Below are 17,378 nucleotides of genomic sequence, written 5' to 3' on the forward strand. Positions count from 1 at the left end.
GTGTTTTCATTTGATGATTTTTCTGATTTTTATTCTCTAGGTACAGTCTTTCCTTCTTCAGTTTACTTTGCTTTCTCTTTCTAGTCTTGTTTTCAGATGAACGTATCGCTCATTGATTTTAGACCTTTAGATCTTCTTTTATAGTATATACATACACTGCATCAGCACTACTATGAGCATATCTCAAAGATTATACGTATTCTGATTTGCTGTTACTCAAAGATGTCTTAATATGTCATCCGTTCTTTGAGGATCTCATAACATGTATATGTGGCGTATCTCTGTACCTGCACCCTACTCACCACACCTGAACTTTCCTCAGATCCCACCCAACTTGCCCTTTTTCTTAGTTTTTTTTTGAGCTCAGGCAGTGCTGCATGCCATATGCTCATGGGTGGGGCCATCTATTGGAGCTTGCAAACCTAACGGTGGATACCCTGAAAGAGCAATTGCTGTCTTCCCCAGGGGCCATCAACTCCTAATAGTTCTTTGGCTTGGGTGGGTTTCTTGAGTCTCACCCCAGTCTTTCCTTGAGTTTTGACTGGCTTATTCTGCAGGTAGCCACAGCTGCTGTGAGTTGAGGAGTCCATTGGCCATGTCATGCCCAGCAGACAGCATTTCTCCATGTCCTCCAGCACTTAATTCTTCCTGCACCCCTCTTCTGAGATGTCCCCTGGGTCTTAGGAATTGAGGACTTGATGCAGATGTCCCATTTAGGGATAAGTACCTATAGTCACTCATTCTTGGCACTTTGATCAGTTTTGAGCCTCAGCTTTCCATGGCAGAAAGAAGCTTCTTTAACCAAAGTTAAGAACAGTTCAAATTTGTGGGTATAAGCATGAGTACCCAGAAGGCTATTTGACAGAACGACCAGAAAAGTCTCTTTATTGTCCTGCTGATTTTCTTCTTTGTTTTTATTGGTTTGGGGGGTTTTGTGTTTTTTGTGTTTTTTTTTTCAAGACAGGGTTTCTCTGTGTAGCCTTCTCTGTCCCAGACTCAATTTATAGACCAGGCTGACCTTGAACTCACAGGGATCCAGCTGCCTCTGGCTCCTCGAGTGCTGTGATTACAGGTGTGCACCACCATGCCCGGCTGCGTCCTACTGATTTTCATTTGAGCATTAGGTGATTTCTTTGAAACGTAATGATTAGTTTTCAATTATTTGAAGATGTTCTTTATTCTGTAATGGAGTGTAATTTTATTCCATTATGTTCATAGAATATACTCAATGGTTTATTTGTATTTTTTATTTTGGTTTTTTGAGACAGGGTTTGTCTATGGCCTCTTCCTCCCTGCGTGCTGGGATTTAAGGCCTGCACCACCACTGCCCAGCTGATTAATGACTTTCTAAAAATCTATATTCTTACTAGTTGGTTGCATAATTTCTTTTATCTACTTGTTCTGTGAATTGGCAAGAGAAAAATACTAAAGTCTTAACTATAATTACAGATCTGTTCTAGGTCTCTGCCTCTGTTTAGTTCTGTCACTTTTTCTACTAAATATTTCAAAGCTCCTATCAGGTGCATGAATATTTAAAATTATGGTATTCCTTTGATGAACTTACCTTTTTATTATTACAAAATTACCCTCACAATCTGTGGCAAATTTCTTCTCTCTGAATGTTCTAATAACATCATGGGTTTTCTTATTACATATATTTATTTGTAATAAATAAATATATGCATTTATTTATTTATTTATTTATTTATTTACTGGTGCATTTGCCAGTGTTCATATGGAGGTCAGAGGACAACTTGCAGGGGTCAGTTCTCTCTTTCAACCGTGACAATCCCGGGGACCAAGCTTAGGTTATGAAGCTTGGCAGTAAGCACCCTTCCCTGACCCGTCTCACCACCCAGCATCCTCTTACTGTCTTATAAATGCGCCTTTATATTTAAAATTGATATTCTTTGATTATAGAGCACATGCATTTCTTTTTATTTGTTTATTTAATTGGTTGATTTGGTTTTTCAAGACAGGGTTTCTCTATGTAGCCCTGGCTGTCCTGGAACTCACTCTGTAGACCAGGCTGGCCTCAAACCCATCAAGATCTGCCTGCCTCTGCCTCCCACATGCTGGGATTTAAGGCATGCGCCACCACTGCCCAGCTCAGCACATGCATTTCTTATTTCTGCTATAACTGTCAGGGACTTGATACCTTAAAACCTAAATGTATTTCATTGCTGTTTTATACCTTCTATGTCTGGTATAGGTCTCACTGAGTTAAATAAGGATGTCAGCAAGGATATATGTCTCGAGAGATATAGACATCTATAGTCCGTGGTTTGTGGCCCAACATCTTGATCATCTCAGAATTCTACAAAAAAAAAAAAAAAAAAAAAAAATCTTTTGACTGACTCTTTCTTCCCCTTCTAAGGACCCTTAGGTTTACACTGGGGCTTTCTTGGGTAATATCAGCCTAATTCCCACTGTGAAGGCTAGTATGTTCACAGTTTCTGGAGACTAAGACATGGACGTTCTCCTGTGTACATCATGTAGCTAGGATTAGACTTGTTTATCAGAGCTGATGTTTTCTGCTGTTTAAATAGTTTCAGGTGTTAGGTTTAACTCCCCATATATTCAGGTCTGAGTCTGCAGTGTTCATGTTTCCTTTCCTACTTGATCTTTGTTTTTTATTTGCCTTTTTCTTCCATCTTTTTGTTTAGATTGAACCTACTTGTTTTAATTTATTGGGTTTAAACCAGTAGAAAGGATTTTTTGTTGTTGGTGGTGGTGGTCTGTTGTTTGGTTGGTTGCTTTTCAGACAACTATGCTTCTTTGTATAGTCCATTCTGGCCCTGAACTTAAACTCTTGCTGCCTTTGCCTCTGTGTAGCTGGGATTGCAGACATTCGGCAGCTTGTTCAGGTCTAATTAAATATTTTAAACGAGCCAATCCTTTATCTTCCTGTGTTTATGAACTGCCTTTATTTATCGGTGTGGTATCTGTTTAAACTGAACATACTCAAATAATCTTACCAAAGTTTACTTTTATTTGCCTTGGTTTTTGAGACAGTCTTACTGTATCTCTGGGTAGCCCTGAGCTCACATAGCTCTACCTGCTTCTGCCTCCCTAGCACTGAAATTAAAGTCGTGTGCTACCATGCCTCACCCACTGTGTACTGTAGCTGCTCTTTGCTACTTTGTGGATTCCTCTTTTTCCCACCCTTTATCCATTCCTGCATCCCAGTTTCACACCTTATCAGTAGATAGGAGAGAAACAGGGAGAGAGGGGAGAGAGGAATTAGGAAACTCCTTGAATTCTTTCCTTTGTCTCTTCTTTGACTGGCTACTAACAAACCCAAACCAGCCTCCCGGAATGACCAACAACCCTGACCCTGCCTCTTGGCGCTCACATTTATATAGCCTCTGAAGAGTTCCCAGAATTCCAAATGTCACACAATAGCAGAAACACAGCTGGCAAAACCATGCCTCTGCTAGAGCTCGGGGTAGATCGTGGTCAGCTGCTGAGGACAGTCCGAAGCAGCCCCACGTCTCTACACCTGGGAGTAAAATAAAAACACATTCTTATTTCTGTGTTCTTTAAAGAAACTAAAATTCCAGAATGCTTCAAAATGTCAATGCAGTATGCTTTTGAACAACCACAGTCTGTGTCTCCATTTCATCCCCAAACTACAGTCTACATATGTGCTCTAAGCCTCTTGGTAGCCTGTTAGCTCAATTGTGCCGTTTTTTTTGTTTGGGGGTTCTTTTATCATTATTATTATTGTTGTTGTTGTTCAATTTTACTAATTTCTATAGTTGTATGTCAAGTTCACATATTGTTCTACAATAGTTAAGCTATCAGTGTTGTACTTTTTTAGGTTTTTTTTTTAGGGGAGTTGTTTTTGTTTTTTGTTTTTGTTTTTGTTTTTGAGACAGGGTTTCTTTGTGTAGCCCTGGTGTCCTGGAACTATTTCTGTAGACCAAGAAGGCCTCAAACCCAGAGATCTGCCTGCCTCTGCCTTCCAAGTGTAGGATAAAGCCATGATCCACCACTGCCCAGTCCCAATGTTGTTCCTTTTTATTCAATATTATAGTTTTATTCTCTAGAAATCCCATTTCTCTCTCTCCCTCTCCCTTTTCTCTCTCTCTCTTTCTCTCTCTCTCTCTCTCTCTCTCTCTCTCTCTCCCTCTCTCCCTCTGTAATACAGGGTGTCACTTCATTGCCTGCGCTGACCATGAGCCCTTGGGCTCCAGTACTTACCCTGTTCCAGCCTTCTGAAAAGCTAGTACTACAAACTGAACTATTACTCTAACCTTTGGTCTTTTTTGTATCTTCTATTTTCTCATTAAGCTTATGTTTTCCTTTAACTTTGATACTGTTTATAAGTTTTATAAGAAGAAATAATTTTAGATCTTTGTCTATTAAAGTAATTTCTACATATTTTTCTACTGATTTATTTTTCTTGTTGTGGGTCATATTTTTATGTATGGCTCTATTTTTTTACTGAATATCAGATATTGCGACTTTTATTTTGCATGGTATTTGATTAAGATTTTGAATTTCAGGCCTGGAGAGAGATGGCTCAGAGGTTAAGAGCACTGGCTACTCTTCCAGATGTCCTGGGTTCAATTCCCAGCAACGACTTGGTGGCTCACAGCCATCTATAATGAGATCTGGTGCCTTCTTCTGGCCTGCAGGCACACATGCAGGCAAAATACTGTATCATAATAAATAAATAAATCTAAAAAAAAAATATTTTGGATTTCGTTCTTTGAGTTGAGTCAGTTTGTAGTTAATTTCATTTATTTCAGCTATAGTGGCAGCATTTATTTTGGAGTAGTTGAGCCCCATACTATGTGCAACACTTAAAGGAAGTACTCCTTGCATTACAAACTTCCCAGGAACCATTCTGGCCCTTTGGGTTCATTAGGAATCTTTGGGTCTCCAGCTTTGCAGCTTTGGTGAGTTTCTTCTCATACTTCCAAGGAAGGCACTAGGGAAACTCCCTTACAGATATCTATAACCACCTTTCTCTGTAATTCTCACACTCTGGTACTTTGTACACAGTTGTAGCTGCCTCGGTCTCCCACATTGTGGTCTGTTAGTCTCTGACTCACTGAGACCACTTGGCTTTATTTGGGTTGCCCTTCCTGTCCTGCCGTCTAGTCTGCTTTGGGCAGTGCGCTGCAGCAATTGTAAGTATTAGCTCATTCATTTCCCTCTCCTCCGGTTTAATAGTCCTATACTTCTTGTTGTGCAGTAATTGAAAACTGTTGTTTCATATATTTTGTCCTGTTTCTGGTTGTTTATGGCAGGAGGGGAAATCCTCATAGCAGTTAATCCTTCGTGGGAAGAAGCAGAAGTCTTGTCTTTTGTTATTACAGTTTAGCTTGACATTCTGTTATCTTACAGCATAGCAGTACTGAGGGTTCTGAATCAGTTGCAAGCAGCTCTGATAGTCTCAAAGTGTGATGTTCATCAGGCCTGGGATCTGCATTTCAACAGGATCTTGACAAAACAGCATTATAAAGGGGTGCTGAAATTTAAGTCCCATTGTCGTGTACGCGGTGACACTGGACACATCCTGTGTGCCTGATTCTGTCATAGGTTCTTGTGTTCACTCATTTTATTCTCATGAAAATCTTGTATGCCAAAAGTGAGCAGAATTTTCTAGGAGTACTGCTTATCCTCATTTTCATTTGGACCATAACCTTCTGAGGAAGAGGTGTGGTGTTTTGTATAGGTTTTTTTATTCTTTGAAAAATCTCATACAGTATAGTTTGATCATATCTTTATGCCTCCCCTAACTCTTTTCAGATCCCCCTACCCCTTCCTGCCCACCCAGCTTCGTGTTCCTTCTCTTCTATTACAAAATAAAACAAAATGCACACAGAACAAACCTTTAAAAAAGCCTGACTTGTATTGGCCATCTACTCCTGAGCATGAAGCCTGCCCTGGAATGTCGTTGATATACCTGGTATTGATGCAGTTTTCCTCTCCCAGCAGCACCAGTTGTGACTAGCTTCTTGATTAGTGACCCCTTCTCCGTGCTGGGATTTTTGTCCGTCTTAAGCTTGTGTAGGTCTTCTATATGCTGTTACAGTCTGTGAGTTTGTATGTATATCTGTTGTATTGTATCTGGAAAACACTTTCCCAGAAGTCATCTACCGCCCTGGCTTTTGGGATCTTTTCAGTCCCTCTTCTGCACAGATACCTGAGCTTTGATGAGATTGTGTAATAGCGACATCTCACTTAGGACTGAGTCTCACACTCTGCACATTATCCAGTTGTGGGTCCCTGTGTTATTTACCATCTACAGAAGAACAAACTTCTCTGATGAGGACTGAGTCATGCACTGACATATGGTTATAGAAATATGTCGTTAGGAGTCATTTTGTTATGTTCATTTATCAGAATAATGTAGGTCTTCTATTAGGCCCATGACCATCTTACGTCCCTGCTCATTGGCTGTTTTGGGTATGGATTTCACCTCATGTAGCAGACCCTCCTTAAAGCCACTTCTTTACAGTGGCTGCTTACTCTATGACATTCATCCCACTAGTGCACCTGTGGGCCTATCTTGGAAGCAGGTAATTACGGTTACTCAGAGCTGGGTGAGATTGATGATCATTTTTCTCCTCTGCTAGCATGCACAAAACCTCCCAACACTATGAACACCAGCCAGTAGGGATAAAGCTTCCAGTTAAACATTGGCGAGGTTTATCTTAGTTTTATGCTATAAGTATGTGGTAACTTCAGCTATAATTGGTCTTACTCCCATCAAGCTGTAGAATTGAACCAATACCATTAGGAATGCCCATCTATATTTGGGGAGGGGTATCTGCTGGACCCCTTTGGCCAATAAAAGAAGTCTTGATCACTTCTTTATTCCTTGGGCTAGTACAGTAAGTGCCTGCTAATTACTTATTAAAAGAATTGATTAGGTAATATTTTCATACTGTAATATGGATAATTACAGTATGGCTCAGAAAGGTATGTCTAAGAGTCTTTCCCATTTCTCTTCATCGCACAGCCCTGCTAGATCTACCTGATAAAGGTTGTAGTTTTGACAGCTGGGAACATAGTAGAAAGGGTTATCCTTGTATTTATGGTTTTGCCTTCAACCTCTTACATTGTTGCAGCTTAGGTGAATGACAGGTGGGTTAGACCCTGTGCCTTCAGTAAAGATTGAATGTTGAAAATAGTTACTTGAATTTTTTTTTTCTCTCTTGGTATGACACACAAACAAAAAAAAAAGTTACTGGTTTTATTTGAATGCAAAGTAGGTTTCAATTCTATAGCTTTGGTATAAGTTAATGGGACAGAATCAGAAAGTTGAATCAGTCATGGATTAGTTGCTTGCCTAATATTCTAAACGAAGCATTTTTAAATGTAGTTAGTTGGCATTCATTAATGTTTGTAGTCTTGGGTTACATTTTGCTCGTTTGTTTTTAAACAGGGTCTCACCTTGTAGCTCTGGCTAGCCTGGATTTCATTCTATAGACCAGCGTGGCCTCTAACTCACAGAGACTTATGTCCATATCCCTCACCCAAACGCCAACCTCTGTCTCCTCCTGAGTGCTTGGATTAAAGACACGCACCACCACAGCTGGCTCTCAGCTAACTTTTTAAGGACCTATCCCCTACCACCCTCATTCTTTTACAAATGTAGAGAAAGCCCTGGACCTAGAAATGATTTCCAACTCATTCATTCAATAATTAGCACTCATACGAATACTACATACCAAGTAGTATTGTAGACCTTGGCAATACTGAGGGGAATAAGACATGAAAGCTTCTGAACAGCAAGTGAAATACAGCAAGTGAAATACTTACACAAGAAAATAGCCAGTCGTAAGTGTTAAATAAGTAATTAAAATGAGGTGGTGAGCGGAGACTGAGTGCGGCGGTTTCTGAAGCAGTGATGTGAGGTGGGTCCTGGGATCAGCTGTGTGGTAGGAATGTAGTCCAAGAGCAAGTCAAGGATAGCACAACATGCCAAATGGGGACCAGCTGGACTGGCTGGCTGAGCACTTAGTGGCGTAAGTACTAGCTAGCAAAAGTGAAGGCAAGCAAAAAGTTCAGTCAGCTACACACCACCAGACCTATTTGTTATCAGTGAAATGATTGTAAATGTTGCCATTCCTAGCATCCTTGACTAGATGTTCAGTATTGATATCAGAGTGAACCGTTGATGTTTAGAGGGATTGTACCTTAGTTTTTCCCACCACAAATAGTGCTAAAGAGAGAAGACAGCTGTGGATTAGTTTGGTAGGTAGGCTTTGTATTTAAGGGATTGAAGGCTAAGAAAATGCTTAGGAAATGGAAAGGGGGTAAATGCGATATGGGGGAGCACTGTCCCAGTCTGTACATTCTGTAGATCATGGTCAAGCTTCACAGCAGTGTGAGCTTGGGCTGTGTGTATTGCACGCTAAGGATGTGAAGTCAGACAGTTCAAAAGAACAGCTTTGATGTATGCTTGCCTCTTATCAAAACTGCCGTTCCTCTCCTGTGATCCTTTGTCTTGGAAATTACCTTTCAGACAACATTTTTCCAAGGCCATCCTCCCTTGTGCTGTGGTGAGCTCTGAACTAAAGCCAGATTTTAACTCAGCCCCATTATCATCCTCCCGATTCTCTGTTGTGCAGCTCGTGTACACAGCTAACTTTTCAGAGCAGCTTTCTGTGGTGGGTCTTAGTAAGCAGGAGGGCTATTAATGACGTGTGCACTTCCTGCAGAGACCACTTGCAAGAGAGCCAGAGCACTGGTCTGTCTCGGTGCCAAACAGCAAATTGCGAGAGAGGACAGAGTACCTAATGGGTGTCAAAACATTTCCAAACTTGTCTAGCTTACAGATGTAATTGTTTTCAAAATATTCTAAAACCCAAGGAGTAGCATAAAATTTAAAAATCAGCAGTACCTGTTCATTTTTTGAGAAGTCATTGTCTCACAGGATAGTTTCCTCTGCAGGTAAGAAATGGTAATGCTAATGTTTCATCTTCAGAACTGTTCATCCTGCTTTGACCAAATTCCTGTGATTCTCATAATTCCACACATTTAAAACTACCTGGAAATGCCAGGCGCTGTGGCACAAGCAAGCCGTTAACCCCAGCACTCAGGAGACAGAGGCAGGCATATGAATCTCTGTGAGTTTAAGGTCAGTCTGTTCTACAGAGTGAGTTCCAGGATATCCAAGGCTACACAGAGAAACCCTGTCTTGGGGGGGAAAAAACCTACCTGGAAATAACATTTATCCTTTTCAAAGCCCAACCATAAATCAACCATAATGGAACCCCTCACTTTTATTGCAAAGCTGTGCGCTCCAACCTTTGAATCTAAAGTGTTTACCTGGCTTTTCCACAGCTGACTCAGTGGATTGGATCCTTTTAATGCAACTTGCATGGCAGTGTGGTCACCAAATTACGTGAAGTCTTTAAAGTTTGTGTATGATTGATAGCATATTGCTCTTTACTTCCGTGATCGAGGCTTCAAATGTAGAAAAATAAAGGAGAAATAACAAGGAAAACAACTCAAGAAATGAGTGTTTGATTCCTGGGCTTCCTCCCAAAGTTAGAGCACAGGGTTTCTTCCTACAGAGAAGGCCTAGGTGTGGGGTATGATAAAGAGTGAGTTATCTAGTAGATAAATTCCATAGCTTTGAGAAGCCGGAGAAGGCTTCTTTCTTAAAAGATTTCTTAACCGTCTGTATTCCAGAACTATTGTCCATACCATGACCTTTCTTCAGCCTCTCATTCCTTGGGATGCTGTGTGGCTCCCATCATCCTGTCTGTATCTCAGAAGCCCACAACCTTTTCTTTTCTATTTCTAGGACATGGGTCCATAATTACATGACCATTTTCAAGCTGGGGTGTTACTTCTGGTGTTGGAACCTTCTCTGGAATATTCTCTCAGACTAGTTTAACTTTGCATCCTTTAAGTCCCTCTTTCACCTCTGATCTATCAAACATAAGATGATCTTTTCTAGTTCCATTCATTTACCTACAAATTTCACAATTTCCTTGTTTTTAATTGCTGAGTAGTATTCCATTGTGTAAATGTACCACAATTTCTGTATCCATTCCTCAATTGAGTGACATCTGGGTTGTTTCCAGATTCTGGCTATTACGAATAAAGCTGCTACAAACATGGTTGAGCAAATGTCTTTGTTGTATACTTGAGCATCTTTTGGATATATGCCTAGGAGTAGTATACCTGGATCTTGAGGTAACACACACTATTCCTAATTTTCTGAGAAAGCACCAGATTGATTTCCAAAGTGGTTGTACAAGTTTACATTCCCACCAGGAATGGAGGAGGGTTCCCCTTACACCACATCCTCTCTTGTATGTGTTATCCTGAGTGAAGTATACAAGAAGCAGAAAGACACATGGTATATATACTCACTTATAAGTGGATATTAGACATATAATATAGGATAAACATGCTAAAATCTATACACCTAAACAAGCTAAGCAAGAAGGAGGATCCTGAGTAAGATGTTCAGTCCTCATTCAGAAAGGCAAATGGGATAGACATCAGAAGAAGGAAAACACAGGGAACAGGACAGGAGCCTACCACAGAGGACCTCTAAAAGACTCCACCCAGCAGGGTATCGAAGCGGATGCTGAGACTCATAGCCAGGGAATCTTATGAAAGAAGGGAAAGATAGAAAGACCTGGAGGGGACAGGAACTCCAAAAGGAACTCAGAGGTCTTTTCTGAGACTCAAACCAAGCACCATGCATAGAGATAACCTAGAACCCCTGCACAAATGTAGACCGTGGCAGTTCAGTCTCCTAGAGGGTTCCCTAGTAATGGGAACAGAGGCTTTCTCTGACATGAACTCAGTGGCTGGCTCTTTGATCACCTTCCCCTGATGGGAGAAAGCTTTACCAGGCCACAGAGGAAGATAATGCACCCAGTCCTGATGAGACCTGATAGGATAGGGTCAGAGGGAAGGGGAGGAGGACCTCCCCTATCAGTGGACTGGGAGAGGGGTGTGGGAGGAGATGAGGGACATGGGTGGATTTGGGAGGAGATGAAGAAGGAGGCTACAGCTGGGATACAAAGTGAATGAATTGTAATAAATAAAAGGAAAACTCTAAATATATATATATAAGATGAGTAAGGAACTGTTTCTCAGTTTACTCTCCTCTCCTCCCCTTCTTTGTTTTTCTCTATTCAATTTGACTTGGGTTTGTTTGTTTGTTTGTTTTGAGACAAGATCTCAAATAGCATAGGTTAGTCAAACTGCTGATCCTCCTGCCTCTACCTCCCAAGTATAGAAATTACAGGCTTTTCAGTCTGTTGCTCTTGTGAGACTACTCTATTTGCCATTTTTGTTTTTCTTTAGTCATCAAAATATTGCAAGGGATTATGTCAACATGTCTTTATTAACCAAAAAATGGAGTCATGGGCTGGATCCCTAGAACCTCATAAAGCCATCATGGTGGCTTAGTCCTGTTAGTCTCAGCACTAGCCCTGAAAAGGTAGATTCTGGAGGAGGAGAAGAAGTTCAAGGTCATCCTTGGCTACATAGCAAGTTAGAAGACATCTTGGGTCATGTGAGACCTTGTCGCCAAAGAAAAAATAAACTTAGAGTCAAATTTTTAAGTGTACAAAGGAAATTATAAATGGTTGCATAACAATTACTTGTGTAGAAAACTTTGAATAGGGATGGGAGTGGTGATGCACACCTTTAGTCCCAATGCTCAGGAGGCAGAAGCTGACAGAGATCTTTATGACTCCAAGGCCAGCCTTCTCTACAAAGTGTAGGATAGCCAAGAATACACAGAGAAACCCTGTCTCAAAACAAAAAACAAACAAGCAAACAAACAAAAAGAAGTGAAAAACAACTTTAAATAACATCTCTGTTGACTTTCAAATTAAGTACCAGTATCCACCCACTTTAGCCTTCTGTCATGATTCCCTATACATTTTCCTATGCAAACCAAAGTCTCACCTCCACAGTGCATCCTCCTTTTTACTGTGAGTGACTGCAGTTTGAGTTCCCATTACGGGGCTGGTGGTTGGTTTGCTTCAGTTGGGTGGGCGTCAAGGCTCAAGCCCCCAGGGTTTATGTGTGCTATAGAAGAACTTTACCACCGTTAGTGCCACCCCCACTGTTTTAAAAAGCATTTCATGATTTTGTATATTTTTACTTAATACTTAGTTCTAATATAGTTATTGACAATATAGATTCATGGTCCAACTTCTTAGTCACTGTCCAACCCTGATCTTACAGGGTTCTAAGGGCATGTCCTTGGACAAGTTGCTTTTTCCTCACCTATAAAATGGGGATAACTATTACAGGACTGTAGTTAAAAGATTAAAAACAATAATCTATGTAAAATGTTTAGCACTGTCTCTAACATGTAGTAAGCCCCCAGGTGTGTCAGTGTTCATCAGTTGTTACTGATGAACGTTTTTCTCGTTCAGCTTTGCAAAATATTTTGCAGTTGATGAAAAAGTAAAAATAGCACTTTCAAAGTAACAGTACAATTAATAATTGAAAAAGATGGGATTTGAAACCAGAGCTGTTCAGCTCCAAAATCCAGAATTCTCACCATGTTGTTAACTCTTGTCTCCCTGAAAAACTTTCTCCTTATATCTCACTGAAATAACCTTTCCAAACTATGTCAAGCCATGTCCTTTATCCAGCTCACTGTGATCACCACTAAAACATGCTCTTTCCCTCACAGTGCAGCAGTTAGGGCTTAGCTGGTGAGGTACCTGCCACTCAAGCGCACTGACCCCATCTCCCCCTGTGAAAAGCCAGGCATGTCAGCACAGTCTGTAACCCCAGCTTCAGGAAGGTGGAGATGTAAGATCCCTGGGGTTTGCTAACCAAATAAGTAAGCTCCTGATTCAGTAAGAAGTCCTTGCTCCAAAAACTAAGTTAGCAGGTAGTTGTGTAGGATACTAGATAGCAGTCTCTAGCTTCCACATGTGTGTGCAACCTCCACGCGCATGTGCACACACCAAAAAAAAAAAAAAAAAAATCCCAGCAGCAGTATGTGACTATGCAACTCTTTCATACATTATTTTATACTGAGTGACCCCAATGAAAAGCCATGAACTTTTTGTTACCAGGGCAGGGTTTGCGCCTGTTTCCCTGGAAGCCATTTTCCTGGAAGCACAACTTTTCACTACATAGATGCTTAACAACTAGTCAAATTAAACAGGGGTTGTTCCAGTCCCAGATGGGAAATTCTGTCCAGTTCAGACCAGGAATCATTTTCTTGCTAGTGTTGCTCTATGCCAGGCCCTGTAATCGACACAAGAAGCCAGACCCCTTCTCTCAAGGGTTTAGAGTTTCACCAAGTGCTTTGAAATCCTGTTTTCTAATGGAGACGATGTACTGAATGAGCCAACAGTTCAGTAATGGGAATGAATTGTTGTCTATTGTTTGTACAGATACGGTCGTCTCCTCCAGCTGCTGCACGAGCTTAGACTACATGGTCACCTACCTCTTCAAGCACATCGCAAAGGAGGGGAAGAAGCCTCTTCGAAGCAGAGAGGCCATGCAGGCTGGTCAGAGGCTGTTGCATTTTATGCAGCAAAACCCTGATGTTCTGCAGCAGGTAACCTGCCCCTGAACTTACATAGCCCTTCATTAGGGTGTTTAGCACTTACTCTCCTTGATAGTTTCCCTGACAGCGGAGAGTGCAGTGGCCAAATTCAGGGCTACCCATCCATAAACAGCCCAGCACTGTCGAGCTCACTGCAGAATGCAGAAGGGACAGTTCTTTTGAGGCTAAGAAGAGTGGAACACCAGCACTCGGACTTCCTCCCTGGACCCCGGGCAGCACCTGGTGAAGTGTTGCTTCAAGGACATGGCTGCTGGGACAGTCATGGGCTAGTCCCGTTCCTCGCAGACACCTTGCTAAGAGCTGTCCACTCATGACAGTGTAATCAGCAGTTGTTCTAGCGTAAGATTAGGAGTCACGCAGTTCAGACATTAGGCAGTGTTCCCCAGCATCCAATGAATACGTAATAATGTCTCAATTTCTTTGTTTTCAGTTGTGTTTTCTAACTGGCTAGCATGGGCAAATCACAAGTTTGTGATTGTTTTAAATAACTTACTTCTACCAATCTGAGAAACAACATACATAAGAAATGAAGATACATGCCAGGAATAGTCCAAAGAAAAGTAAGCCATTTTGCAGCCACACCATCACTACAATTGATGTTTCTACTTCCACAAAATTTGGGGAATATCTGTATACTGTTTTCAGTTTTCTTTTGCCCAGGTTATACCCATAATAGTCCGATTTGCAAAACACCAAGTTCTATGATTGGTGTTTCTACTTCTACAAAATTTGGAGAATATCTGTATACTATTTTCAGTTTTCTTCCGCCCATGTTATGTCCATAATAGTCCAATTTGCAAATGTAAGTTTTTCAACTGACTCTATTTTCAGTAGTGAACAATATCTTCTTAGTCAGAGAAGCTTCCAGGATAGGCCTAGGTTAGCAGATGGAAGTAGTAAGCCTTCAGCAGGAAGTCTCAGAGGCTGAAAGCACTCTAGGCCTAGATTGGATTGTACCGAGGCTAGGAGCTGCCACGACGAGGCCTAAGTAAGCAGATAGAGGCAATCAGCCTCCTGACACAATTCAATCAGGCAAGTAAAGGTTACTTTTACACAGTAGACTATATCACTGCATGTGAACATAATGAAAATAGAATGGGAAATTCATGGAAGAGGTTTCCTTCCTGACTTTAATGTTTTGCTAGGATTGAAATGAAATTATGAGAGTCTTATTAAAGTGACATTTCAGTTAACTAGTTGCATTCCAAGGATGGATGACAGGAGTATAATTCATTCATATTTTGGGTTACTGGAAAAGAACTTAATTACTTCAGGCCTATAACTATATGCGGTAGCCCTAAAACTATTCAACTAGTTAGTAATGTAAAAAATAAGATAGTTTATTGAGAATCTGGTGAATGTGATTTCTAGCTTATCCATGAGCATCTGTTATCTCATTGATGGCTTACTCGAAGTCAGTGATCCTCAGCCTTCTCCAAGAAGGCACATGAGGGCTGTATCTACTCTGACTTGTTGCAGTAGTGACTGGCTTTGGGTGGGGCTAGAGATATGGACCTCTTATGGATCTGAATGGTCTGTTCATTTATTGTTTACAAAGTACAAAAACAATATTTGTAAAGATACAAAATAATCAGTTATGCTACAGTTCTGTTAACATAGTAATAATAGAGACTGACACAGAAGGGGAGAACTATTAGAGAATTCTTTTATATAGACTCCACAACGACCTAGAAATGTGGCTGTCATGATCCCCAGTTTTACAGATCAGTATCCTGGGTGCCTCAAGATTCTAGAAAGTAATGGAATTGGAATTGGAAGCAAGGTCTGTTTAGCTCCATAGCCCACATTCTTACAACTCAGACCACGGAGCCTCAAGGTCTCTCATCACTTGGATGCCTGTGCAGAATACACACTCTGTTTTGGTTAGGTGCACTTCTCTACGGGTACTTGAGGGCTGGCAGTGGCAGTACGCTGCAGCCCTGTGGGTCTTCAGCATGGAGAAGGCTGAAGACCACTGACTTGGAGCATCTAAGATAGCAAATACCCAAGGATCCGCTAGAAATCAGGCCCCGCCTCCCATGACAAAGGACAAATCTGCCACCAAGACATTCCTGCTAGTAGTCGGTCATCATCACAGTATTGTCCCATCAGCTTTGGGCAGACACTTCTAAGTTGGTTGAAAATTTTAGCAAAAATCAATAGGCTGCAAGCAAGCAATATGACTGTGCAGGAGATCAGCCAGTGTGTGTTTACTCAGAATCTCCATGCATTTGTTGGTTTAAGCAATTTCTGTGTGTTAATAAGACTTGGTAATCTTTCACTTTATAGCATATGACTAAGTAGTGATATATCTCTATTAAGCAGTAGAATACATTCTATTTATTTGGGATGTAAGCTTTCAGATAACATTTTAAATATTAATGACTGGTCTCTGGTAGTCAGCATAAATATGATTTGCATTAGCACTAGGTTATATCATCTTGAGTGCCTCTGATGTCAACTGTTGGGTATAGTAATATCTGACATCATCTCCTTAGGTCACTGACAACTTTGACCTCTATTCTCATGCACAGTTTTCGTCGTCTCAAAAGCTCTTTTGAATTGATTTGAAATTTTGACTCTTCCCTTTATGAGGCAGTAAAATTGATAATTATTCAGATGGGAACTGAGTACTGAGTGAAAAATCAATTCCACCCGCTCTCTGCTGCGTATAAAATTACTTCTGAGTCTGCTGGACTGAACGGATGGCCAGAGTAAAAGCAGCAGGCAGGAGTAGTGGGAAGAATTAGCTGGACAGAGCTAATAGCCTGAAGGGATGGACCTGAAAAAGAGGGAGTGGGCCAGTTGGGGGTTATTATGAGCAGGGATGGGCCCATTGATCATCTGTTTACATCAGCTTTCCAAGACCTTATAAATCAGCCCTGAAGAGTGGCAGAACCAAGATTCAGACTCTCACCAGTGGGACTTGTATTAGATTATTCTCATTTTCACACTCAGATGAAAAGTGAGCCATTGATTATTCATTGGTTGCCCATTAAATGCTGTTTTTATAGATGATTTGCCTATCACAGAAGGTAATGAACAAGGTTGCTGCTTCATAACTTGAGGTTTCACTTTTCAAGGCATCTGTGTCGTTAAGTAATGCCTAACCCTATTAAAAGGAATGGGTTACAAATTGCTTAACAGTGCTGAAAAACTAGACCCTAATGACTAATTGTGCCTGGAGTTTAGAGAGGGCTTGTCAGCTCTTTAAACTAAACGGATGCAATGATACTGCAATTATTTACTGTTTGAACTGTTTTCCTCCCACCCTAGACATACTTGGTAACTGCATGGAGAGTGTTAATCCCAAACTGCAAAGGTGATGTCCTCAAGTGTCCACAGAAAAGCCCATATCTTCACGGCCCTGGCCATTTGTGTGCCTCTCACCGGAAGTGCAATTATTATGACCTGTCACATGACTATAGATCTTCCATAGTTTGTGAGCAGATGTAGGTCTGCAAGGATTAAAATTTATTTCATATGAGGAGTCATTGAATTTAAGTGAGTGTTTGAGGTAAGAGTTGTTGGCTTACTAGGATCACTTCGACTTAACATGAGAAAAACCCAGTTTGCATAATTTAGGAAAGAAGAATTTCCCAAGTATTTTTATGTCAGTTGGAGAATAAACTAAAAACTTAAAGAGCTTAGCAGTATAAGCGGTCAGATTGTAGAAGGTGAGAGTAATATGCTGTAAGAATTTGTAGATAACATTTGTATATTTTTTCAGTTTCATTACTGGTTTTGTTAAATATTTGCATTCATAACCAGTAGATAGCATTCATTCTGGCATATGAAAAGACAAAAGCTGTGCCCAAATTAGATGAGTATAAAATTGATA

General features: G+C 40.8%; 1 protein-coding gene across 2 annotated transcripts in view; it reads left to right on the forward strand.

The window, feature by feature from the left end:
• The window catches only part of Ranbp17 (RAN binding protein 17), a 316,632-nt gene that overhangs the window by 270,350 nt on the left and 28,904 nt on the right, over window positions 1-17,378 (forward strand). For both annotated transcript variants that reach the window (XM_060363875.1, XM_060363876.1), the window contains one exon: window positions 13,362-13,528. In XM_060363875.1, coding sequence (XP_060219858.1) covers window positions 13,362-13,528 — 167 coding nt within the window. The remainder of the gene's footprint in view (window positions 1-13,361; window positions 13,529-17,378) is intronic.

This window comes from Meriones unguiculatus, chromosome 11 (genome assembly GCF_030254825.1).
Source record: "Meriones unguiculatus strain TT.TT164.6M chromosome 11, Bangor_MerUng_6.1, whole genome shotgun sequence".
In the NCBI taxonomy this organism is placed as follows: Eukaryota; Metazoa; Chordata; class Mammalia; order Rodentia; family Muridae; genus Meriones; species Meriones unguiculatus.